This window comes from Lissotriton vulgaris, chromosome 1_1 (genome assembly GCF_964263255.1).
Source record: "Lissotriton vulgaris chromosome 1_1, aLisVul1.2, whole genome shotgun sequence".
Lineage (NCBI taxonomy): Eukaryota > Metazoa > Chordata > Amphibia > Caudata > Salamandridae > Lissotriton > Lissotriton vulgaris.
Genome location: NC_141685.1, coordinates 1,512,811,212 through 1,512,838,681, shown reverse-complemented (window position 1 = coordinate 1,512,838,681; position 27,470 = coordinate 1,512,811,212). Strand labels below are relative to the sequence as shown.

General features: G+C 45.5%; 1 protein-coding gene across 1 annotated transcript in view; it reads right to left on the bottom strand.

Moving 5' to 3' along the window:
• RELN (reelin) overlaps positions 1-27,470 on the bottom strand; it is a 1,675,658-nt gene that overhangs the window by 502,420 nt on the left and 1,145,768 nt on the right. Inside the window, exon 21 of the mRNA XM_086967429.1 lies at positions 21,888-22,080. Coding sequence (XP_086823555.1) covers positions 21,888-22,080 — 193 coding nt within the window. The remainder of the gene's footprint in view (positions 1-21,887; positions 22,081-27,470) is intronic.

Genomic DNA, 27,470 nt, shown 5'->3' with positions numbered 1-27,470 from the left:
TCATAAAACTGGAAACTGGTGCATTACTAACAATTGAAAAAGAAAGCTTGAGCACGAAGTGTGAGCACACTGACCCCTTCCAACCAGCTATCTGCAACTGAGGGCTTCTACCCTTGCAAACGTGCTTGTGTGGAGTAGTGAAGACATCCCATCTGTCCCTGAGAGACTTGGTCCACGAACAGTCTGACTCCGCCTCACTCTTCAGCCCAAGGCTACCATGACCTCTTTTCAGTTCAGCCTTGACCACTCTCTCTACATTCCACCAATGCTTTACATTCACTTTGATAGCCCTACCACACAATCGTCAAACATGACTGAGTTGCCGTCAGCCGCAGTCCGTGCAGGTAACAGCGGTGGGGCAGTGGGGCCGGGTAAGGGGGGATTTCGAGGGAAGATGCGGAGGGAAAATTAAATAAATAAATAATTTTCCCTCAGCATCGTCCCTCGAAATGCCGCCTAACGCGGCCCTCCCGCCCCACTGCTGTTACCTGCACAGACCGTGGCTGGTTCTCCTACTTGTACTCCCCCTTTCCTACATGTCCCTGTCTATTGACATATTAAAAAAGGGGAGTGCAGTTCCTAAAGGGTCGATGGAAGGGGAAGGGGGAAAGACAAAACTTTTGTCATGTTGCCCTCACACACCCGAGAGGTGTCATGCTTCATCATTGGGCCTTGCTTCTCGTCGGGCCGGCGCTGCAGTGCTTGACAGGCTCACCGTTTCCGGGGTTCTTTGTCGGAGATCTTTTATGGAGAAGCTGTTGGCTGCATGCGGGTGTGGGGTCAGTGAGTGGTTATGTGCACGTGTGGGGTGATCTAAAATAGGTCAGGGTTAATCCTAATCTCAATAAATGTAATGGTAAAAGTAGATCCTGCCTAAATAAAAATAACTGGATGCCCTGTGGGAATGTAATGTTCCTAGGAGGCAGTCTCTAAGGTGGGGTCGACATGTTTCGTGCCTAGATGTTCCAAAGGAATTGGGTGGCACTTCTTCAGGACCTATGTGAAATATAGTCCACAACTGAAAACAGGCTCCAAGACTTTTGGGAGTAGCCGGTTATGAGGCCCTAATAGTTCTGTACTGGGCGTAGTGGGAGCCCGTAGTACAGGATCCACTGACCAATGGGGGGTGTCAGGGAGCACGATGTTGCTCCACTCAGAAGGGTGGCGGCAACTTGCTGATATGCCTACCCTCGCTCCGGTTCCCCGCGCAGCACAGGCCCCCAGCCTCTAAATGAGTACTGGGTTAGCCTGCTCCAACCAATCCTGATTTTGATTTTGCACCCACACAAGTAACCTTTCAAACCTGTCTCAGGCCTGCCATTGCAAGGCCTGTGTGTGAAGTTTATTGCCACTTTGACTTGCATTTCAAACAATTTGCCAAGCCTTAAACTCCCCCTTTATTACACATTAGGCCCTAGGTAGCCCTGAGTCACTGCCGAGGAAAGTGCCAGGACGAAGAAGACCGCATCCAGAACCTACAGAGACTTCATCCAGAGCCTACAGAGAACACATCTAGAGCCTGCAGACTGCATCCAGACCCTGCAGAGACCTCATCCAGAGCCTACAGAGACAGTATTCAGACCTTGTGTGCCAGCAAGTGCAAGTTTTTTCGGCATCGCTTCCACCATATTTTAATGTTGCCAGCCACCACTGCATATATGATGTCCCTGAAATACTTGTCAGCGCCCTTATCATGAATAGTTTGATTGATCAAAGTGGCTCTTAACAAAGAATAACTCCTACCAGTACATAGGAGCATTGTGTGTGGGGTGGAAATTCGGACCAGTATTCCACCTCTTAAAACTATTAATACTACGGACATCAGTCATTATTTCGGGGGATATTACCATTGATTACAACATTTGGACGACTTAAATGCGCAAATCATACCGCAAGTTTTTTTGTTTTCCATTTCATTTGGAATTTCACCAGTTACAAATTCCACACCAGTGACATGATGCTGATTTTGTAATTCTAATGGGGCCCTCATAATGAGGCCACTAGAGTCACTTTTCTTGCAGCTATGTTTATTACCTCTGTCGTCATGCTTCTCGCCTCATGGTTTAAGGATAAACTTATCTTTCTTCTGCTATGCTAGAAGAAAAAGTCCTTGCATACCACCCACGGATGAATATGAAGAGAAGGCAAATTGTCATGCCATTCGGCAATGAAAATCCTATTTAGGCTCATTGAAGGAAAAGGAGGTTCAAAAGGTGGAGGAGTTGATGGGTGTGTGACATTGGATTACCAGTTGATTGGGGTGTGAGCCCTGGTCAAGCAGAAACCACAATCCTGGTCAGGGTAGCAAAAGCCAAATCAACCCGTGCCCAACCCCCGGTAGTTTGGCACCGAGCAGTCAGGTTTAATTTAGAGGCAATTGTAAAGTATTTGTGCAATACTTGAAACAGTATAAGAGTAAAAACGCCCCACAAACAGAAACCCACACTATGGTAGTTAGAAAAATAGAGCTGAATTTGATAAATAAAGCAAGACCATAACGGCAAAAATCTAATCAATAGAACCGGATTATAATCTGCCAGTTTTACGGCTTTAAAATGTACTATTTAATTCTTATCTCAGTGCAATATCCAAATTAATATGCAACATTACCTGTTCCTTGTGGTAACAAATGCTAGTGTAAGAATTGTATAAACGCCATAGGCCATTCCACCCCACCCCACTCCAAGCCATCAGCCTGACAGACAGGACAAGGGCCACTGGAGCAAAGGCATCACTCTGTGGCAGCCAGCAACGTGATGAAAAATCATGCTCTTAGATGGCGATGACAGATGTCTTCCGCCGCACGTGAGATATTTTACGCTGATCCATATTCAGGGAAACAATTATAACCGTCCCAGTTTTTGGATTCAAAGAAAGAGGTTTACAAATACGAGAATAAACTAAAATAGACGTGCAGCAGCCAGTTGTCTCTTGCATGCACTGCTGCCCCTCGCGCTCATGTTAATTCTAACCTACTCAGGCGCATGCAGTGTGTCGGGCTCATTATTTAACAATGGGTGTTCTGGAGAGGTACTTACGAGAAGATGGAGCACCTCAGCATACATTTGTTTTCTCCTTCAGCTGAAAAGCCGAAAACGAGCTCACTGAATAGTGGTAAACTCAACAACCAAGCATTGCAAAGGCAATAGCTCTGGCGTTAATGTGCTGAAACCTGAACTCACACAGGCACACAACGAACACTGAACTCACAAAGGCACACCTCTCACCCTACACTGACATAGGAGCACCTCTCAACCTGCACTCACACAAGCACACAACTAAAACTGAACTCACAAAGGCACACCCCTCACCCTACACTGACACAGGAACACCTCTCAACCTGCACTCACACAGGCACACAACTAACACGGAACTCACAAAGGCATACCTCTCATTCTGCACTGACACAGATATACCACACACCCTGCACTCAAGCAAGTACAAGATTCATTGTTGAATGAATAAATGAATGACTACATTTATATTTATATAGGGCATGACTACCCTGAGGCCTCCCAGCGCTCTACCCATAGAGGCACAACTCTCACCTTATACTCACTCAGGTGCAGATCTCACATCACACTCTCACGGACATGCTGCACCCTCGGCACTTACACAAGCACACCACTCACTCACACAGGCACACCACTTACACAGGCACACAAGTAACACTACACTCACACAGGCACACCTCTCATCCTGCACTGACACAGGAGCACCACTCACCCTGTATGAATGCAAGTACACAATTCAGTGTACACCCACAGAGGCACAACTCTCACCTTATACTCAACCACGTGCAGGTCTCACATCGCACTTTCACAGACATACTGCACCCCCTGCACTCACACAGGTACACCGTTCACAACACACTCACCCATTCACACAAGTTATTATGCATTCATATAGGTCCACTGCTCACACTGCACTTGCACATTGGCCCAGATCTCGCTGCATCTTTACCCGCCTAAGTTTTGGGGTACTGCAGGCCTTCCTGAGTGCTTCTTAAATAACCTGAGATTCCACTGTGGCCTAGATTACCACACATACCTTGCAGCCTCGGACTGGTGATCCTGCTGGTTCTCCCTGCACATCATCCTCACCAAGGGGCGCGATGTCTGGCACCAAGGGTAGCCTTCATGAGGCACAGAACTGAGAGTGCTGGTTTCAATTCTACATGATGTGCATAGCCAGAAGTCAGTGTGGAAGCAGGAGTACATGATCTCTATGTAACACTAGCGCTGCTAGTTCCCTGTAGGCCATGCCATACTACTCTACCATTGGCTCTATGCAGTGCATCTGCTCAGGCACTACCCCGAAGAGGGTCTATGGGAGTTGGGTGAGAAATTCTGCTGTTGGCTCTAGTCAGCGCAGCACCTGTTCATCGCAATCACCTGTGACCAGCACAATCTCTTGGCCAATATCCAGGAGGTGGTGCACCACAAAGACCGGACTGGGAACCAAAAATAGTCCAAATCTTCCCCCGTTCAATTCCTGTCTCTTAATTTCCTTTTTCTTTCTGTCCAATACGTGCTAGACCTCTCATCCTTAGGGTGGTCTTCCTCCAAACATTTTTCCTGCTTACCTCCTCTTTTCGCTGTATCTTGCCTTGTTGTTGGCCTTAGGACTCTGAGCACTTTACCACTGCTGACCAGTGTTAAAGTGCACATGTTTCTACCCTAAACATGGTGTAATTGGTGTGTTCCCAATTGACATATTTAGCTTACTTGTAAGTCCCTTGTAAAGTGGTATACTGCATAAACAGGGCATGTAACTAAATGCTACTTGTGGGCATTCAGCAATAATTGTGCGACACACTCAAGTAACCTATCAAACCTGTCTCAGGCCTGCCAATGCAAGGCCTGTGTGTGCAGTTTACTGCCACTTCGACTTACATTTAAAATTATTTGCCAAGCCTTAAACTCCCCCTTTATTACACACAAGTTACCCCTAAGGTAGGCCCTAGGTAGCCCTAAGGGCAGAGTGTTGTGTAAATGAAAGGTAGGACATGTACATGTTTTACATGTCTTTGTAGTGATAAACAACCACAAATGTTTTTCACTACTGTGAGGCCTACTCCTCTCATAGGCTAGCATTGGAAATTTCTTAATACACTTTTAGGCTGTAATTCCTGTTTAGAACAGAGTATCATATTTCATATCTTTGAAATGGAAATGATAAATACTCTTTACTGGTGAAGTTAGATTTAACATTACTATTTTAGAAATACAACTTTTAGAAAGTTGACATTTCTTCACTCTTTCTGCTCTGTGATGTGATGTGATGTGATGTGATTGGGTTCTTGTATAGCGCACTACCACTCCGAGGAGTATCTTGGCGCTGAGACTTCCTGTATCTAGCAGATGACCGAAACTAGACCGTTCGAGAAGGCTGGGAAAGGATCATATTAAGGTTTTACATACTGTGTCTGGCAGTGAGTAGATCCATGTTTTTAGTTGTTTCCTGAAGCTTGGTTCTGAATTGGCTGCACGGAGAGATTGGGGTAGTTTATTCCATGCTTTAGTGCCAATCACAGATAGGGATTTTCCTCCCTTCGTCGTCAGCCTGAACTTGGGGACAGTAAGCAGATTTGATGTAGATGATCTCAGTTCACGTACCGGATGGTATTGTTTAACCCCTTCGCTGCGGGGCTAATTTCCCCACAGCGCGGGGGGGAGGGGGGCCGCGCACGGCGCCGCTGTGCTCATGAGGAGCCCAGGCTCGTCATGCAGCACGGTGCTCGTGTGCTGGTGACGAGCCTGGGCTCGTCATGACCACGCCCGCGCAATGGAACGCTCAGCACAGCGGGGAAATTAGCCCCGCGTGTGAGCGTTCCACGGCTCATGACGAGCCTAGGCTCGTCACCAGCACACGAGCACCGTGCTGCATGACGAGCCTAGGCTCGTCATCAGCACGGAAGGGGTTAAAGTATTTTTGTAGATAGGCTGGGCCTTGGTGGTGAAAAGCTTTAAAGGAGATTATCTAGACTTTAAACAAAAGACGTTTTTGTATTGGGAGCCAGTGCAGTGCGTCTAGCGCGGCAGAGGCTGAAGATGTTCTTGCCCAACCCAAAACTAGCTTAGCCGCCGCATGCTGCACCATCTGAATTCTATGCAGGGCAGATCTTTTTAGCCCTGCATACAGACTGTTGCAGTAGTCCAATCTAGATGTTATCAGTGCTACTGCAACAGTCCGTCTAGCACTCAGAGGGAGTAGCTTAAAGAATTTTCTCAGACCTCTGATGATATTGAAACAGTTTCCAGCTACTTCTCTGGTTTGTTGGTTAAAAGACAAAGTGTTGTCAAATTTAACCCCCAGATTTCTCACTGCATTGACAGTATTGGGTGGAGCCTCTGCCTCCTTAGGCAACCAGGACTGAGGAGAAAAACAGTTATTGGAGCCAAAAGGTATTATTTCTGTTTTAGCAGAATTACATTTTAGATGATTGCTGGTCATCCATACGAATACTGCCGAGAGGCATTCTTTCAGAGTGATTTCAGCATTCAAAGCATTTTTGTCCAATGTTAGAACCAACTGGGTATCGTCTGCGTATGCGATCGAGTCAATGCCAAACAAGGAGATTAGTTTGATCTGTGTGCCTTGCAGCCTGTCTTCAATTCACATCTGGGGAGGGTGACAGCTATGCTTTGTGCACTCCCTCTAGACAGCCACAAACACAGGGACTCATCTACATTCTGATAGCTCTTACTGGGCAGATAGAGAGGAGGGGAGCTGACACTGAAACTTGAATAGACAGTGTCCAGTTTCCCACACAAAAGGCTGATTAACCCCAATTGGTAGTCTGTAGCCATGGCTGGGAAGAAAGGGGGGACAGGGCACTTCAATGCCCTGCTTTGAAGTCACCCCCACTTCAAAGGCATAACTTGGTAAAAGTACTGGGGCTCTGACTCTACCAAGACAGTACACTACAGGACATGTGAAGAACTCTACCAGGGGTAAAGACTGCTGTGTAACAAGGGTTGCAACTCTGCTTAACTGCTGTTCTGGAAGAACTGCTTTTCTGCTTTGCTGAGCTGCCCTGCTGACTGTTGACCTCTTTGTTGATGGGAAAGGGACTGGAACCATCTCAATTGAACCCAGAGTAACTCCAAGGACCTGCTGGCTTGACCCCTGTTCTTAAGACTCAGGGCCATTAAAGACTTCCTTCAACCCTATAACAGCACCTGGACTCCGACATCTGTGAGTCCTGCCCTGCCAAGAGGTGCCAATCTAGTCCTCAGACCTCGAAAGCTGACTTCTGCTGTACAGAACCATCAAAATCAAAGCAATAAACCCCTAAGTGCCAGTTGCTTCTACGCTCTACTTTTTGATTTAATCTTTAAAAAATCATAAATCCGGTTCTACTTATTGGATTTTTGTTGTTTTGATCCTGTTTTACTAATCAAAAGAGACTCTATTTTTCTAAACATGTGTGGAGAATATCTTTGTGGTGTTTTCAATGTGTTACTGTGTGTGTGCATAAATATTTTACACATTGCCTCTTTAGGTAAGCCTGACTGCTCTGTGCCAAGCTACCAGAGGGGAAGCACAGGTTACTTTCTATTATGTATCTAGCTTACCCTTACAAGAGTGGTGGTTCCTGCTTGGACAAGTTGCATACCTGTGCCAACCAGAAACCCCAGTTCTAACAATTCCCCTCTGTCTTTCTCTCTTTGCCTGATGCACCTGATGCCATAAACCCTAGGTAGTTGCAAACAGAAACATGTCGTCAACTTCAATGGCTCAAGGCTCCCGGAGAAATGCCTGATAGAATAAATGGTCACTCCAGCACTGTGCACAGTTGGTGACCCTGACACACAATTTCGTCCTGCACTGCTGTATAATTCCAGTGGTCCTCACTATATTACGTTTGGACAATAATGGGTAGGACATGGGACAGAGGAACAAATATAATGGTAGGAGAATTTTGTTTATTGACAAAGGAATAAATCACTATCTGACATAGACTGAGATGACTAACAAACTTGATGATTGTTATGTCCTGATGCATGGAACACATCTGAAAGGACAACCTCACAGGCTACTCATTGGGCTCTCTCCAATTCCCTATATTAGGCCAGGGGTCTAGGATGTGATAACCCTAACAAAAGATTTGTCAAAATGGTATCAATGATTACTAGGTGTCATTCTTGGTGCACTACTCATTGATTGGGTTTTTCCTCAGGACTGAGGGGAGAAGTGATCGTGAGAGCTAAGGTGCAGGGTTGGAGGTTTTCGTTTCCCACTTTCAATCTCCGATACATGCTCGATGCTTATGCTCGCTGCTCTGGTACGAGGCAGCAATAGTCCTTTCTGTCTCTTGGATACCAGGGCCGGACTAGGGACCCAAAGTAGCCCAGGCATATTTTGTCAGACCAACCTCTGTATGGTGCATATTGAGTGCAGCGAGTGAGCCAGACCACTACAAGGAGGATTTGTGGGGGTTCTCCTCCCCCAAAGGAAAAATTGGCAAAAATAGAGCATTCTACAACACATTTTTCATTATATATCCAATTGTATTAGCATTTAAAGCATAGTGAATAATGACCTTAAAATGCACCAAGATTCAACAATCTTTGCTGGGCTTTTCAATGATTCCCTCACTATCACCCTCCAACAGTGTCGCTCATGTTTCCATAGCCCCTCTGTGATATCTATTTCATTTAATAGCGCCTCTCATGCCATTGTAGGGTGTTGAAGCACTTTACATCACACACAAATACAGAGGCAACGAATAATACATGTGTATATCAGCTTATAGAAAATGTTACAAAGGGAAATACAAGGTGTAGCATTCACGTCATCCCTACTGGTAGGCATTTTTTAAGAGTGCTTGGTGTGGAGAAGCACAAACCCAGAATGCAGAAAGTAACACATTGGTTAGGGCTGGCTTTACTAAAAATAATGTATTTCTACCCAAACAAACCCCTTTTTGCAACATTAGGATAATGAAACTCTCGACAAAAAAAAAATATAACTTTCTAACCTGTACCATGTAGTCTGCATGTAGCTCTTTGATGACACTTCCTAGCTCACTGTGCAAGATGAACTAGTTGCTTACCTTCTGTAACGATTTATCTGTAAGAAACAGTAGTTAGTATTAGATTCCTTACCTTAGAATAGCCCCAGGCTTCAGACTGGATCCGGAAATTTTTTGCATAGCAGTACGCTTGCGCGTCGGTAGGCGTCGTCTGCGGCTCCGCGTCCGTCGTCGGCGCCGTGATGACGTTGTCGGAGTACTAAGACGCCGCCTCCGCGCGCTGACGTCAGTTCTTAGACACAGCTTTTCCGCTCCAGAAACGCAGAGCCATGTTAAAAACCAACACTGGTGCCATTGTAACTAGGGCCCTGAAAGGGGATGACCTTAACCCTAGATATCGGTTCGCAGAACAGGGAGGATGGGTGGGGCGGTAAGGAATCTAATACTAACTACTGTTTCTTACAGATATATCGTTACCGAAGGTAAGTAACTTGTTCAGGTTAGTATTAGATTCCTTACCTTAGAATAGATACCCCAGCAATACCAACCCCGGTGGTGGGTCTGCGAACCAATAATCACACCAGAAAGTCCTGGAGGACGGAACGGCCAAAGAAGCCATCTGTCCAGGCAGTAGTGTCTTGCAAACGTGTGCAGCGATGCCCACGTAGCTGCCTGACAGATGTCCTGCAAGGGGACTCCCCGGCCCAGGGCAGTGGTAGCCGCAGTGGGTCGAGTGGAATGGGCCCTCAGCCCAACAGGAGGCTCCTTCTTCGGCAAGGAGTAACAAGGCTTGATACACAATACGACCCACCGAGAGATGGTCCGCTTGTGCACCGCCCGTCCCTCCTTAGCGCCCACGTAACCAACAAAGAGTTGGTCATCCACCCAGAACTGGCGAGTGCAATCGAGATAAAATGAGAGCGCACGTTTTGGGTCCAGACGGTGCAGCTGCTCTTCCTCCTTTGAGGGATGCGGAGGCGGAAAGAAGGTGGGCAAGGTGATAGACTGCCCGATGTGGAAGGCCGTGTCAACCTTAGGCAGGAAAAAGGGTCTAGTCCGCAACACAACCTTGTCCGGATGGACAGAAAGGAAAGAAGGTTTGGATGAAAGAGCCTGGAGCTCACTCACTCTCCTGGCAGAGGTGATGGCAACCAGGAAAGCAGTCTTCAGAGTAAGAAGGTGGATAGGACAGTTGTGAAGTGGCTCAAAGGGAGCGCACATCAGATAGGTAAGAACCAGGTTCAAGTCCCACTGAGGCATCACGAATGGAACAGGTGGAAACGTGTGTGTGATGCCCTTCAAAAAATGAGGTACAATAGCGAACTTGAACAAAGATGGCTGATCAGGCAGCCTTTGAAAGGCAGAAAGGGCAGAAAGGTAGCCCTTGATAGTGCCCAGAGCAGAGCCCTGCTGGACAAGAGAAAGAAGGAAGAGAAAAACCTCAGAAAGAGGGGCAGAGAGAGGATCCACAACCTTTGCTGTGCACCATGCCACAAATCTGTTCCACCTGCAGGCGTATACCAACTTTGTGGAGGGACGCCTGGCTGCCAGAATGATATTACAGACTTCAGGAGGCAAGTCAAATGGCCTCAACTGTCGCCGCTCAATCTCCAAGCATGAAGGTGGAGACTGGACAGGTTCGGGTGGAGGACTGTCCCCTGCTGCTGCGACAGAAGGTCCTCCTGAAGAAACAGATGATTCGGGGGATCGACTGACATACTGAGTAGCTCGGGATACCAGTACCTTCGTGCCCAGTCCAGAGCCACAAGGATGACTTGGGCCCGGTCGCGTTTGCTCTTCTTCTGCACTCTGGGCAGAAGAGGTATAGGCGGAAAGGCGTACAACAGACCGCAAAACGAAAAGCATCTCCGAGCAAGTGCCACCTTGGAAACTCCAATGCACAGAACTGATGACATTGCACGTTCTCTTCGGTGGCGAATAGATTTAACCAAGGCTCTCCCCACTGCAGAAAGAGACCTTGCGCCACGTCCGAGTTCAGACGCCATTCGTGATCCATCATGCACCGGCGGCTGAGTTCGTCCGCCCTGGCGTTCAGAGAACCTGCCAGGTGTTGAACCATCAGGGTCACGCCCTGACGTTCCAGCCACTGTCAGAGGCGCAGAGCTCCTGGCAGAGGGTCCACGACCCCACCCCGCCCTGTTTGTTGCAGTACCACATGGCAGTGGTGTTGTCTGTGAACACCTGCACTACACTCCCCCGGACAGAGGGGAGGAATGCCTTCAGTGATAGACGAATCGCCCGCAGCTCCAAGAGGTTGATATGGAGCCGGGACTCCGCCGGAGACCAGAGGCCTCTGATCTCCGCCTCTCCCATGTGGCCTCCCCAGCCCTGGAGGGACGCGTCCGTCACAACTACGTGCTCCGGTTGGGAAAGGGAAAGGCATCTGCCGCTGACCCAATCGCGGTCCGTGAACCACCACTGCAGCTGTCTCGCAGTGCTCTCCGAGATCAGGACATGGTCGGACAGGTTGCCCTGATGCTGGGCCCACTGAAACTTCAGGTCCCACTGCAGAGCCCGCATACGCCATCGAGCGTGACGCACCAGAAGGATGTATGAGGCCATCAGCCCCAGAAGCCGCAGCGTCAACCTGACCGAGACTCAGGATAAAGGCTGAGAGATCGGAATCAGAGCCTGAATATCCCGACCCCGCTGCTCGGGAGGATAAACCCGAAACAGCGCCGAGTCGAGAACCGCTCCGATGAAGAGGAGCTTTCGAGAGGGACATAGGTGTGACTTCGGCACATTGATGGAGAACCCCAGCAGGTGCAGGAGGTCTGCCGTCGTCTGGAGGTGGCTGACGACTGTCTGGGGCGAGCCCGCCTTCAACAACCAGTCGTCGAGGTAAGGGAAGACTGAAAGCCCTAACCTGCGCAGATGAGCCGCGACCACCGCCATCACCTTCGTGAACACCCGTGGGGTGCTGGTAAGGCCGAAGGGGAGCACGGTAAACTGGAAGTGCTCATGGCCTACCGTGAACCGCAGGTAGCGCCAGTGGGCCGGCAGGACGGGGATGTGGAAATAAGCGTCCTGCAAGTCCAACGCTACCATCCAGTCTCCTGGGTCCAGGGCAGCTAAGACCTGAGCCAGTGTCAGCATTTTGAACTTCTCCTTCCGAAGGAAGCCGTTGACGTTCCGTAGATCCAAGATAGGGCGTAGGCCCCCTTTGCCCTTCTTGGGTACCAGAAAGTAGTGGGAGTAGCAACCACACCCTACTTCTGGCCCAGAAACGTGCTCGATGGCCCCCTTGGCCAAGAGGGCCTTAACTTCCTCCTGCAGAAGTCGCAAATGATCCCCCAACACGCGGTGGAATTGCGGTGGCATGGCTGGAGGGATCGTCTCAAAGGGGAGGGAGGTGCCCCTTTGGACGATTTGCAGCACCCAATTGTCCGATGTGACAGTGCGCCAGTGGAAGGGGTGATGGCGAACCCTGCCCCCCACTGGCGTCACATGGGCCTGAAAGCACGGACTAGGAGGGTTTTGAGGCGGATGCTGCAGTGGACTGGCCTCGCCGTTGCCCCCCACAGCCGCCAAGGCGCTTTCCATGGCCGCCATTGCGTTGGTAATTAGTCTGCGGTGCGTGGCTGGCAGCACGTGTGGGGGCGCCCCTTCCTTGGCCACGAAAGAAGCGAAAGGCACCCGTTTGCTGGCGCAGGGCTGAGAGGCCCAAGGACTTGGCCATAGCCCTGGAGTCCATGGTCTGCCTTGTCGCCAAACAGGCGAAGGCTATCAAACGGCATGTCCATAAGTGTATTCTGGACATCGGCTGAAAAGTTGGCGGACTTCAACCAGGCATGGCGACGAATCGCCACCATCGTTGCCATCGCCCTGTCCAGTGAGTCGGTGGTATCCAGCCCACACCGGATGGAATAGCGTGCTGCATCTCAACCCTCCACAAGGGCTTGGGCGAGTTTAGCCTTGACCTCCGCCGGGCATTGTGGCAGCACGTCTGCGACCGTGTCCCACAGAAAGTAGGTGTACTGACCCAAGAGGCATGCGGTGTTGGAAGACTGCAGTCCCAAACTGAGGGAGGAGAATACCTTCTTGTCGTATTGCTCATACCTCTTGGATTCCCGATCGGGTGGAGGCGACGGGAATGCGGTCTGGGAGTTGGAGGCCTGGATGACCAGGCTCTCGGGGGTGGGATGGGTGGACAGGAAACTAGGGTCACCCGGGGCCGGGCGGTGGCATCTGGCCACGTTCCTATCTACAGGCGCACCTGTAGCGGGCCTGGATCAAGTGCTCAAAAGAACGTCAGTCAAGGCCTCATTAAACGGCAGCAGAGGCTCGGACAAGCTTTACTGCAGTTTAAGGACCTCAGTGAGGAGGTTAGTCCTCACGGCTGCGACGGGGAGCTCAAGGCCCAAGGCCTTGGCCGCCCTCGTCAACACCACACTGAAGGTTGCCCCCTCCTCGATAGCCACGGTAGGGGTTGAGACAAAACCAGTGTCTGGCGAAGTGTCCAGACCACTGGCATCCCCAAGTTCACCTGTCCAGTCCTCTTGGGACTGACACTCACATGTCAGCGGGTCCTCAGACCCCTCCCAATACTCCTCATCACCCATGTCCTGAAATTCAGGGTTGTCAAAAGATGGGGCCATTTCATTGAAGTAAAACTCCCCAAGCAGCGTTGAAAGTGGCACCGTTCTGATGCCGGAACCGGATCAAGGGAGGCATTGGGGACGGCGCCGCCCGAAGACGGCGCCGGAGGTGACACCCTAGGTACCGGCGCCGGTGAGGTCGTTAGGTCAACCGGCAAAGACCCGGATCCGGAAGCGGATCCAGTGGGGCCCTGCGGCGCCGGGCCCGAAGGCACCGGCGGAGTCGGTGCCGAAGCACCCGCCGGCATCGGGCCACCAGACGGATCCGCTGGGCCCGAAGGCGCCGCAGAGCCCGTCGGAGGAGAGAGGGACCTCATGGCCATGAGGAAGCGCTCGATCTCCTCAGGCGTTGCTTGCTGCCCAGGGACCGGAGGGTATGGGGCAGGTCGCGACGCCCACGACTCCGTCGGAGCCGCATGGGCGGTGTCACCCGAACCCTCGGCCGCGTCACGCGAGTGTCGGGGGGAGTCGGAAGAGCAATGACGTCTCTTCGACTTCTTGTGCTTACCTGACGACTTCGAGCCTGAAGAGTGATGTCGACTCCCGGAGCTATGATGGCTCCGACCCCGCGACCGGTCCCTTGACCTCCGGACCGGGAACTCTCGAGGCACGGGGCCGACTGCCGGAGCTCGAGCCTCTTGTGGGACCGCTGCCCCCTAGCTTTCGAAGTTAGGGCTCGGCAGTCGGGGCAGGCCTTGTTGTCGTAGTCGACGCCGAGACAGTGAAGACACCGGCGGTGAGAGTCGGTGACCGACATCAGTCGGTCGCAGTCCTCACAGGGCTTGAAACCTGGCATCCCTACTGTCACCGTTCGGAGTCGAAGACTCGAAAAGGAACAAAAGGTATCTCAAAAAAGTTTAGTCAAAAAGTGACTAAGGTACCACTTTTTCCGGATCTCCGCTGCTGGCGCGGAAAAAAGAAGAACTGACTTCAGCGCGCGGAGGCGGCGTCTAAGTACTCCGACGACGTCATCACGGCGCCCACGATGTCGACGACGGACGCGGAGCCGCAGACGACGCCTACCGACGAGCAAGGGTACTGCTTCGCAAAAAAATTCCCGATCCAGTCTGACGCCTGGGGATATTCTAAGGTAAGGAATTGAATACTAACCTGTTTCTTTCAGATTATGATTGTAACTAATGAACAGCACAGTAAAAAAAGGGTATCCTTGAAAAAAGCAGTATTATTCTGTGATTTGCATGGCACACGACCTTTGCAGCAGGCATGTTGACCCATGCGCTACTTTAGACTAGTCAAAACATCCACTAGACAAAACTCTGAACTCTATCCACTAGGTACATTGATCACCAGAGTTATCCTGACACTTTTATTGTTGCCTGAAACTAGTGGATATACAATACAACTCTGCAGTGGGTGCTTTTGAAACTGCAGCACTGCTACAAAAAATGGCCCCAGTAACAACACTGGACCCCACCCTTCCAGCCTCCTGGGGACACACCCAATGGCTCGTACGGCCAGTCCGGACTTGTAGGATAATCAGGCTCACACAACGATCTGCACTGCAATGACTCGCTGAAAGCATGCAACTTAATTCTGGTTCACAAGAACCTACCGTTTCTATTACTCTCTTCCAGTCCACTTCTTTCCACTGAGGATCTCAAAGTCTTAATGCACATGTTTATGTGGGCTGTAAAAGAACAGTACTTGAACACTTTCAAGTTAGTAACTGTAGTAACCAGTTCCCATTAATAGAGTGTACCCTATACTAGTCACTAGCAATAGCAAATTATGCAATATCTGCTTGTGAGCGTGCAGTTTGTTTGTCTTTAGCATCATTGAGGACACTTTTGCGTTGCTGAGGCAACCATGTTATGTGAGGAAAATCCTCTTAGTGCAACAAGCACTTTTTTTTCAGCAGAAGAATGCAACTTCTGCGAGGGGCGTGGCTTGATGCCCAAAGAAGATGGCGGCTTCCCTGTGATCCACAACAAGGCGACGCAGGTCAACAACTATCTTTTACGGACCCCGTGACCTACCCAAGCGTCAACGAATAGGTTTGGCATGGGGAAGCACTCGGTGCCCGTCCGGTGAAGTTTGCAGCACGCCGCAAGTAGGAAGCAGTATTTTTTTCTAAATATCTCCGATATCCTCAGAAGCGGCCCCCATTTTGTAATGCGGCCGCTTCATGTCAATGCAGTACAGCGCTGAGGTGACGCGCTCCAATTTACATCAATACTATTTACTTCAAAAGATGGTACCTGAAAATAACAGTCATCTCAAAGGTACATGCCCTTCATAATTTCAAAAGAGCTTTTTTTCTTGCTTGTTTTCCATTTTCTGACATTCTAAGCATGCTGTCAGCCTTCTGACATCCGGATTTATTTTTGCCATATATCTGCCACATTTAACTTGACTTTCCTTTCCATCTCAAGCATTGACATAATTCATCGCTTTCACATAAGAGTTGGTCTTATTTTAACAATTGTTTTCACTGCCTATGGGAAGAATAGGAAAACCAAGGCTCCGCTACCTTGACCCCAGCGTGCAGATTCATCCAAAATTTCACAATTTTCTTAAAGTTTGCCACAATGGAGTCTTCTTTAAATGCTCAGCCAAAGAATGGCACGTCTATAACTACGACTACTGCAGTTACTATACCGACGAGTTCTGGAAAGGCTTCCACAAAACGTCTGAATAAAGATCCACCCTCTCCAGCACAATCTCCACCTCCTGTTTCACTGGACCTCTTACTTAAAGAAATTCGTGCCCTCCGCCCCTTTATGGAGGAAACAAACACTAAACAAAAATGTCTTACTGAGAGGTGGTCTCAAATGGATGAGCGTCTACAAGCAGTGGAGCAGAGTGTTTCCTCATATGGTATAACAGACAGCAAAGTTAGCGCTCTTCAATCTCAAATACCTTCTCTGCAGAAGTAAGTTAAAGGCTTGGAAAACAGAAATAGAAGAAATAACTTACGCATATAACATCTACCGGAGAACACGGGGGCCCAGACCCTCTCACCTTCTTCAAAACTGTGTCGTCAATCAGTTAATGCTTCTGGACAAAAACACCCAAGAGGTGTCATTTTATACTTCTTAGAGTATAGAGATCTTCTCAAAGTTATCTCTGTATCCAAAACAACAACCTGTATATCTTGGTTCAGTCATGATTTATTTTTCTCTCAAGATTACGCCAAGAGTACAGTGGACAGACGTAGAGGATTTCTAAATATGAGGCCGTATCTTCGCGCTCTTGGTGCCCGCTACAGCCTTTTTCAGCCTTGTCTTTTTAAGATTACCTACAGAAATATGACGACCACCTACGAGGATCCAGTTAAATTAAAAAATGTCATCAACTCTTGCAAAATAGAAACTATGGACACTTCTGGCACTTCAACTTCTCACTCTGGTTAAAAAACTTTGGAGAGCATTTTGATATTAAGAATATTGTCTTGTTTTTTAAATATTGTTATGTACTTACTTTGTTATGTAATTCCTTTTTTGACAGGAATATTCTATCATTGATGTAACCCGTTTTCTTTTGCTTCTCCTTTCAGGTATCTTATTGTATATATTTGTCATTGTCTCGCATCTTGTCAAGTATAGTTGTCCTTGTACGCCTCTTGCGGAATCTGGATGTGCCATCCTTCCATGTGGTTTCACCCCTTGTCTCTTTTTTTGGAATTGTATAGGTGTGTGTTACTTCCTTTGTGTCCTTCTCCTTTTTCTATTCTGTTTCTCATTTTGAGCTTTCTCTTCATTCACTTCTCCTGTTACTTTCCTCTTTAAAACACCCTTCTCTGTTTTTTCTCATTCTCCTAGCTCCTTCTTCTTTGATTGTGTTCTTTATTGTGCTTTTGCTATTACAAGTGATGTTGTGGTTTATATTGTATCAATTCTATTGTGTCTGGTTTAAATATGTTTTTCTTTATAATGAATAATATATCTCACTAAAAATTATTTCTTGAAATGTACGAGGCTTAAATTTTCTAATCAAAAGACAGCGTTTTTTTTACACACTTAGCTAAACTCAAGAACTGACAAAGCATAGATCCAAGAGTCACATCTTACAGAGAGTGAATCCTTAAAAATTAAGAGGGATTGGTTATCAAGAGGCGTAGCAGGCAACACTACGCCCACTCCATGGGCGTAGCGAAGTTGCCCGCCACCCGCCTCCCTCCGCCCTCCCCAACATACCGAATTTTAGTAAATGCGCAAAGAAAAGTAAATAAAATGCACTTACATTGTCCGCTGCATCCCGGGGCTCCCTCTGCTCGTTCACGGCGCCGTCTTGATGAGAAATGCACATGCGCGGGCGGACGCGCATGCGCATTGGTTATCAAGACGGCGCCGTGAATGAGCAGAGGGAGCCCCGGGACGCCGCGGACAGGGTAAATGCATTTTATTTACTTTTCTTTGCGCATTTACTAAACTTAGGTATATAGGGGAGGGGGGCATGCGGCGCGTAGTGGGGATACGCGAAGTACGTACGTGGGCATAGTTTCTCGCCCACTTTGCGTAGCTTCGCGTAGCCCCACTACGCATACTACGCCCAGGGTTAGTTTCAATAACTCACTGCTACTGGACCCTATATTTACCTCCTCTTTTACCACTTTTTTTTTTAAGAATACTTTCTTTTTAACGAAACAGAAAAACTGCACTGCCATACAATTTGGGATAGTTTTAAAGTAGCTGCCCATGATTTTATTATTAACTATCTTTCTAAGAAACGACACACTGCCCGTAAACCTGCCACAAATCTTTTTGCAAAAAAATAAAGAGATTGGAACATTCCTACTACGCTACCAAATCAAAAGAATGTTAGTCGGAACTCATAGCAACTAAACTTAAGTTTAAAAAGGAGTCTACAGATAATGCTTCATTATGTCTGTTGAAGTTCAGTGCAAAGTTTTATGGTGGGCAGAATAAATCTGGCAAATTACTAGCAAACAATCTCAAGGTCAAAAAACACAAACTCAACATTGAATTGGTCACAGATGATCAATAATCATCTAAATATAAGGATTCCAAAATTCTACAAGAATTCCATTGATTTTATGAATCCTTATACACACACCGGAGTCCTTATCCACAAACGATGAGATTACAGAATACTCTTCTTCCATTGAAAAATCTTTTGATATACAACTAAGCTTTGGCCCATTGGAACTTGGTATCTCATCGAATGAATTACACACTGCACTGCATACACCCAAAAAAGATAAGGCCCCAGGACCAGATGGATTTACTGCAGAGTTTTTAGACACTTTTCTCATTTGCTTCTCCACAAGTTAAATAATCTTATAGCCTCTTTTTCACATGCAGGTGTTTCTTCTGGATCCTATGTGTAAGCCCTAATATGCCTCAGACCCAAAGATGATAAAGACTCTCCTTTTTGAGGAAATTACAGACCCATTTCTTTAGTAAACATTGACTAAAAAAGTTTCTCCAAGGCCTTGGCCTTGAGGCTGGAATCCTTCCTTCCTAACCTACATGGTAAAGAGCAATATTGTATTGTTAAGGGACGCTTTATTGCAGACAACACTCATTTATGTTTTGACATACTATCCAAAACTTCTCATAAGTCTAATTCTATGGCCGCAATCGCACTAGATGCGGACAAGGCGTTCGATAGAGTACATTGGCCTTTTATATTTTTAACACTTAAATGGTTTGGTTTCGGTCCAAAAATCATAAATTTAATTTCTCTTCTATACTCAAATCCCAGAGCAGCAATTTTCGCTAATGGCCTCAACTCCTCATACTTTGATTTGGGAAGAGGTGTTTGACAGGGATGCCCCCTATCTCATTTTCTTTTCAATCTAGCCTTAGAACCCTTTTATTTGGAATCCGCTAAAACTCAAACACTCATGGCTTTACATCCGACAATGTACACATTAAACTGGCGGCATATGCAGATGATATCTTACTATTTCTCTCAAAACTACACTCATCCCTTCCTACATTTCTACAAGAAGTAACAGCTTATTCTTCTGTCTCTGGCTACAGATTAAATAATGAAAAATGTGAGATATTACTCTTAACTAAATTTACATCTAAAGAGGTTGTATGGCATTACAACGCGGGCTTTTACCACGCGTGCCATTACAACGCTGTTTTTACAACGCAAGTTGTGACAACGACTTGCGCTCTAAGGGCTGGATAGTGGAATAGTTTAATTTTCTATTCCAACTCCAGCCCACGTTACAGTAGGGAATGTGTTGGAATATAAAATTAAGCTATTCCCTATCCAAAAGCGCCCTCCAGCGCAAGTCGTTGTAACGACTTGCGTTGTAATAGCAGCGTTGTAATGGTAGGGCGTGGTAATATCCGCGTTGTAAAGGCTGTTCCCCTCTAAAGATAAAACTCAAATGTTCCATTTCAAATGGAACACCTAGCATATCAAATACCTAGTTATGTACTTCACTTTGTCAATAAAATCATCGATTTCCATTAACCTAGATAAATGCTCACTAAAAATATCCACTTTGATAGATAAGTGGCACCCTCCCTATCTTTCCTGGTGGGGACGCTTAGACACTATCCAGATGATGTTATCCCCCATAGTTCTTTACACTATTTCTAACATACCAACTGCTATATCTCAAAGTAAAAAATAAAAAAATCTATTCCTTATTATCTTTCTTTCTCTGGAATAATAAAAGAGCCCGCATGTCATTATCAAAACTCACACATCCAAAACTAGAAGGAGGAGTCAATTTTCCTGATTTCCCAAATTATCACAAGGCGTTTCTATTACGTCAATCCGCCAGGTGGATTTGGGATCCTTAACAGAATCTTCACTCTAGGTCATGCTGGAACAATCATACCTTAACCCTTTCTCCTTTCAAGAATACCTGTCATTTACTCCAAAGCCCTAAGAATGATCTACTCCCATTGTTAAACACACAAGTAAATTATTAGATACAGTCGTATTAGGTCAGTCCAATGATAATGAACCATTTCTGAAATCTACTATATGGCACAACAAATTCATACTGATAAGGGGTAAGCCCTTTTTTGGAAAGCATGGAGACAAAAAGGTTTAATATAGGTAAACCAACTATTTGATCATAATAAGGTTATTCCTTTTTCTCATGTTCGCTCGTTATTTAATCTCCCCTTCACCTTTCAGAATGAGTATCAATTATTTTAAAATGCTTTTGGTCTTGCTTTTGATCAAGCCAACTCTACTCCTCTTTCCTCTCCCACTATTGTCAACCAAACTCACACTTTTCTCAGCACATGCCCCAAAGCTTCCACCATATACGCTTACTTACAAAAATCCAATATTACTAGAGATAAAACTAAGATAGAGCTGGCCTGGGAACAAGATTTAGGTATAGACTGGTCAATCTATTTATGGAATAAATTCTGGACCAAGATTAGGAAAACTAAAAGATTAGATACAGCTTATGTATATCCTGTTTCCCTAGCCACAAAATGCTTACAGTTATGGTCCCCAATTACAACGTTTTTTTATCTCCAAGCTAGACTTCCTGTGCACGCACTCCCATAGAACAAGAAGTATTGAAGCCTCCTTGACATTCCATATTTTATACTCATGACTATTGTATATGTTTAATAGAAATATATTGTTAAACACCTAGACATGTTACCAAACCTTCTATATATATCCTTATACACCCCTTTTATTTTCCTCCCTTCTCCTTATTGATATTATAAGCACAGCTCCTTGTATGATTGTAAGCTTGTATCTCATATTATTTAATTATATTATATTGACTTTTTTCTTTTTGTTGAATAAACTTATTTTTGAAACAGAAAAAAGACCATAGGACTATAAAATTCAAAATGCAACTCTTCCCACGCTTTCATAGGTGTACAGACACAAACATTAGTACTAAATATATGTCACAAAACCTCAAAAAAAGTAAACCATGTGAAAAATAAACAGGATTCATATAGGTTGCCTTACATTCATTGTTCAGAAATTGGTCAGTGTATTTGTCTGTAAAGTTAAGGGCAGGAATAAAGAACTCAATGGGAACCCAAAAAAAAAAAGAATGCAACTTCTTCACAATCAAATGTGGTAGGGGGGCGGATCAACATATGGATAGAGACAGAGCCCCTCTCTAAGCAGATCTTCTTAAAATTTGTTTTATGTTGGATCACATTAGTTCTCGTGACAGCTGCGCTGTCAAAGCAGACAAACACCAAGACAAGTTGTCCAAGGTGGTGCATAAATTCCCCAGGAAACACCTTCTACACCGTCATTAGTGGTGCAACTACTCCATGTCTGCTCAGTACAAATATAATCACTCAAAGTAAAATTCCATGCAAAAATAGACTGAAAAGAAGTGTTACCTCTTGCACCAAGTGCCAGGTGAGGCCGTGGTTTGTCGAGTACTCTAACATCACTTGGTTGTCCATGTGAGGCGTGAACTTCTCTCCACAGCCCATAACAAGGTTGAACTGTATCATATACGAGGCTCCAATCTGCATGGACTGAGTTTCCACATAGCGCGTGCTCGATGCTAGCTTTGAATCTCCTGTAAAGCTGAGAGACACCATGGAAAGAGTTATTTCAATGCAGGGCAGGGCAGCTATAGAATTCCAGTTAAAGTAACAGAGTGTGCTGAACAGAACCCTTCCTGTGGGTAGTCAACTACGATATCGCAACCTTCTGTGTCATAGACATTGCCCGTGTTTCAAACTGTGTACATGTAAAAGAAGTAGTGCAGCAAGCATGATGACACGCAGTAAACACTGCAGACAGTAACTCCTGTCGATAAAAATACACCTCATTTAACAACACAAAACGGTTTCTATTTCCAGAGTCTTATAATGTAATGCAAAGTAGTGAAGGGTCTCATTATCATCACCTGAAAGGTCGAATTGGAATATGCAGGATCTCCTCACCTTTACTATTGATAGTAAACAAAACATTACCGAAAATTGAGTGTTTAAAATTAAGACAGGCTTTACGTTTTATCAGAGGAAGATCAGAAGATCAAGAAATAGTGACCAAAGAGGCTTTAGGAACCACTGGTGTTTATCCAAAATTGTTTTCAGTTAACAGCATTTTTTGGTCAAATACACTTCTTCTGAGTTCTGCTCTTCATTCAACCCAGACAACAACAACACTGCCATCCAGGACCTTTTGGAATCCAAATCAGGTATGAATTCTCATACTTCACCCTGGCACCTGAAGCCATTGGAACCAGACACTGCGATCCCCTTTCCATCACCTCTTCTATTCTTCAAGAAGCCTATTCTCCCTCAAATGCTTCCTAAGAGTCTCTTTTATATACTCGTAATAGAAGAGCAAAACCAGGAGACAATGAACTCTGGAATAGGCCCCAAACAAATGCCACTCACACTATGAAAATATTCCTGCTTCCTATTAAATGTTACATGTATAAAAGCAACAATCGAAAGAGCAACCTTGGATGCCCAGGAAATAAAAGGGCAATCCAAAGGAGAACCCATAAGTCTGAACTGTGCACGCATTCCCTCCTCTTTTAACTCCCTATTGCATCATTGGCAAAATCACTACCTAGCAAATACCCTTGCAGCAAATCAAGCAAATATGATATATACATCTGATAAAAGGTTCATCTCGATCTAGCACTCAAACTTGGAGTCTTAGTTAGCTCATGAAGAAGAAGAGTAAGTGTTGTTTAAAAGTTTAAAACGCAAGTGCTCTGACATTTCATTCACAAAAAAACAGCTGGGACGGGATGTGGAATTACAGCCAGAGCTGATGACTTTGTAACAGGACAAACAAGTTTGAATCTCGATGTCAGCCCAACATTCTATGATTCTGGCCAAATCACTTAATCTCCCCATGCCTAAAAAACAGCCAAGCCAATAGGTCTCGCCTATTAGAGCAATTGGCTTCGGTCATGTTTTGTACCATGCTGTACAGACAGTGCAGATGCTCTGCAGTGTGGTTCAAACAACATTTTAAAAGTGTTATGACTCAGCCAGGGCTAATGTGCTTTCTTACATTTATTTTTAAAATGCATTAAAGCTGAATGCATCATAATCTTTTTGTAAATGATTATTTTTAGCCATGTAGCACAGCAGCCGCACTGCTATAGAGCATAGAGCTACAAATCTTTGCTAAAGTCGGCAATGCCCATGCTGTACAGCATGATCAAAAGACAATGGCAAAGCCAATAGTCTCAAAGGTGAGATCTATTGGCTTTGACAATGCTTGTTAGGTCTCTGCACAACACCTGTGATTCTGAGAAAATTAGTTAATCCTCCCATATGTGAAATAGAAAAATAGTATGGCATTTGGCAAAAAATCCTATCACATACAGAACGCAATTGCATCCATGTCTTAGTGACTACACAGAGCCAAACATTCAATGAATATATTCAGATGTATTTATTAATGACTTTGTATGCATGCATATGATAACAACACACAAGAAAAATCCGCCACAATGTAAGATACATTTACAACAGTAATATTTATTAGATCAAGGGTTATTTTTACAATACTCCTAGGTTGCGCGCGAAAAAAGGAAAAGGGAAATAACATCTATTATCATGGTTATAACAGTAGTGTTAACTGTTAAGTAAATATTGCTCCTGGAAAATCGAAGCCAGGCCAAGTAACCATTTGCCGACTAGATGGAGTAGGTTAAGTATAACTCTGTCCAAAGAAGTTGCCCATGAAAGACGGGGTGGTCTACAATGGAAATGAAATATCAAAGGTGACAAGAGTGACAGAGACATCACCCCCACAAGGAAAACTTGCAGATGGAGGGTCTCATTCTCTGCTAGCCACCAGCCCCAAACACTTTAACTATCGGTGGTGATCCATTTTGTCAAAAGGGGTCAGAGGACAGCTCAAAGTCAGAATGGAAAGCAGAGACCAAGGCATGCTTTGCCCTCACCGAAATGGTCCAAATGACACAAAATTTTCATTTTTAGCCACAAAGTGAAATTTTATTCTAAAACGTTTCCCTACTACGGGAATGAGTTGTGGGTCAAAGGCCTTCCGATTTTCTGCTTATAATCTCCGCGTGACTATTTCAATATCATCCCTGAATTAACAAACAGCCCATTACTTTGGGAAAACTTCTTGCAGGCGCTGAGAGGTGATACCATATTTACCACCTGTATAATAATGGCAAAGGGAGAAGTTGAAAAGTCCTCTATGGAAAAACCTACAGAAGGTATTTCGAAGAGGAGTTCGGAATTCAGGGGGAGGTATTTTGCTGTTGCAAGAAACATATCATATGGGGAGGATTTGTTAATTTTAATCTGTGAAAGACATGCTACGAAAAACGGAGCTATAATGTATGCACCCCACCAGCTGATTGAATAACAAATACCATCGACAACCAGGAGGCTATGTGTGAAAGCTGTGTGGGGGACAACGAATTAACCAAATGATCACAAATGTGTATAGAGCCACTGGGTGAGGAGTTAAAAACATCCTCCAGCGAGATGCTGAAATCCCCACATAGCAAAACAAACGGTCACTTAATGAAATATTCTCTAAAAATGTGAGTACATCATGGGGCTGAAAAGAGCCCAGCATTACAGGGTGTTCGTATTTTTTAAAAGTTTATGACTCAGGCACAGGATTAGCAGGTTGAGCTGTGAAAGGCATCAGAAATGCCAAGATATTCGAACAGTTCCCAAATAATGGGGGACCCGTAGTGAAGGACAGGTAGAAAGAAAAGTATGGAGCTATGTTTGAATCCCGTTTTATAAGTTAACAGAAAATCTATAGTAACTCCTTTTAAAGGGGTTGGTCCTCCAAACAAACAGTGTTTTTCTAATCACCCCTTGTAGGGAACCTTTTTATGTGCCTATGGTAATCGCTCTACTGAGTTAATTAAATTTAGTTTTTTTTGTGCATAAAACCCGATAAAGTTTCATACCTGATCAACAGATGGCCAGGTAGAAGAACTTTAGAGCTTGCATCTATGAGTGCAAATCATTTTGGTACTAAAACACAGGCTATATCTGTAGTCAATCTCCATCTTAAACCACCAGAGACCCATTAAAAAAGTAACCCAGGAGAGATTCTAGAGAACTTTTAACATGGGTCACTCACATCCATATGCAGAGGCATCATCCAATCGCAGGTCATTCGAGCACTGGAAATGTTAGTATCATGCAACAGAAGAAACCAGAAATCAGTAATCAAAGGAGCCAGAGTACGGTTCAATCTAAAACTGAAGATCATGTCACAGAAATGATGTCAATTGAACTCTGAGATGGACGATAAATGTTATTAAACAAATTCATGAGGGGACCCCACAATAAAGTCAAAGGTTGTAAAATTAACTATAGTCAACGTATTAACAAGACTGGAAATAGATCCATCAAATCCTTCATAATCTACAGCAAAATCACCTACCCAGAAATCTTGAAAAATATCCCAAAATCAACCGCTATAACATTCTCAAAAGGCCTTAGTAATATTTGATGCAAAAATCACAAAAGTCAGTGAGGGCACAACTAATAACCACAATCCATCTCTATGCACTAAAACACATAACCCATCCACACCACACTTCCCTCTTCTTGCTCGCTTTACAGCCAATGATGCTGACCCAAGTTTTGGAACCATACTCAGTTGTCTATCTATAAGAATTTATACCAACAGTCACTACCAACTACACTTATCTGCTGACAAGGAGCAGTCCTTGACCTCCTGAAGCATTGGTTAATACATCCTTCCAAACATACCCCATCGCTGACTGAAATCGTACCACAAATGTAACCTTCTGAACTAAAGTTTGATTTCAAAATGACCTTTCTGGAAGTGTTCGTTGCTAGTGCTTATATAATGCTAAAACCTGCCTCTGATCACCAGTCTCTTGGCAAGACCTCTATGAGCACTCAATGGCCCATATAAGGACCACCCTAAGGTTCTGATCCACCGATCTCCGATAGCACACCTAATACACAGTGTACCACCAGATCCATACAAGCCTTCTGTGAGAACGGGCAGAAGTGACTGAAAGTACACTGGGATAGGTCCAGCTATGCCTCAACTCATTGAGTCAACACATCAAGACACGCACATACCAATGAAAGCAGCAACTACTGGGACGACAACATATGCAGTGGAACTAGACTTAGGCCACCCCGTCATTCATACTGCTTAACACACACGTGCCCTGTAGCCGAGCTCTTGGATCAGCGCCATGGCAGTTCAAAGATGCACGCAGACAATAGTCTAACCCAACTTCTGTTAGAGAAGTGATCTAGAAACTAGACCAACATCCCACACGCTTTACGTCACAAGTACGTCTGGTTGACAGAAATCTCCCTTTGTCTGAAACAGAAACATAAGAGAAGTACACATGAAGTAAAGTGGAACTCAAGTAGCCTGGATTTCACTAGCCACAGAGAGAATGACACGCGTGTACTCCAGAACAAGAGGAAGCAATCTGGATTCTCTATTTGACTCAGAGCTATTGCTCTCCCTTCAAGCAAATTGAATTTAGAGGGAAAAGACGACTCTGAAAACTGCCGCAACCGCTGCTGTTAGATCATCACTTGGAATAAAGTAGACCTTGTTTTATCAGGTCCAGCGTCCTGCACCATCGTGCATAAAGGTATACTCAAAAAAGATCCAAAAGCTAGTTCTACAGTGCACCCCTGTCAGAAATCAAACATCCAGCCCTACTGCCACCTTCCACCAAGGACATAGCACATGTAAGAAACAGGAGGGAAGATCTCCGAGGGCTCACAGCAGGTTAGTCTGGGACAGTGCATTGTTTTAGTGCATGCACTAAAAACGTTTCAAAACAAACAGCTGTGTGGAGGCAGTCATTAGCCACTAGCATGGCCTAGCAGCACATCTCTGACCTAACCAGGTTGCAATGATGTCTCGTAGCCAAATTAGTGTATCTGCCACTATGGCAAGGCTTTACCGTGTATGAAATACTGTGCACTGAACGTCTACTT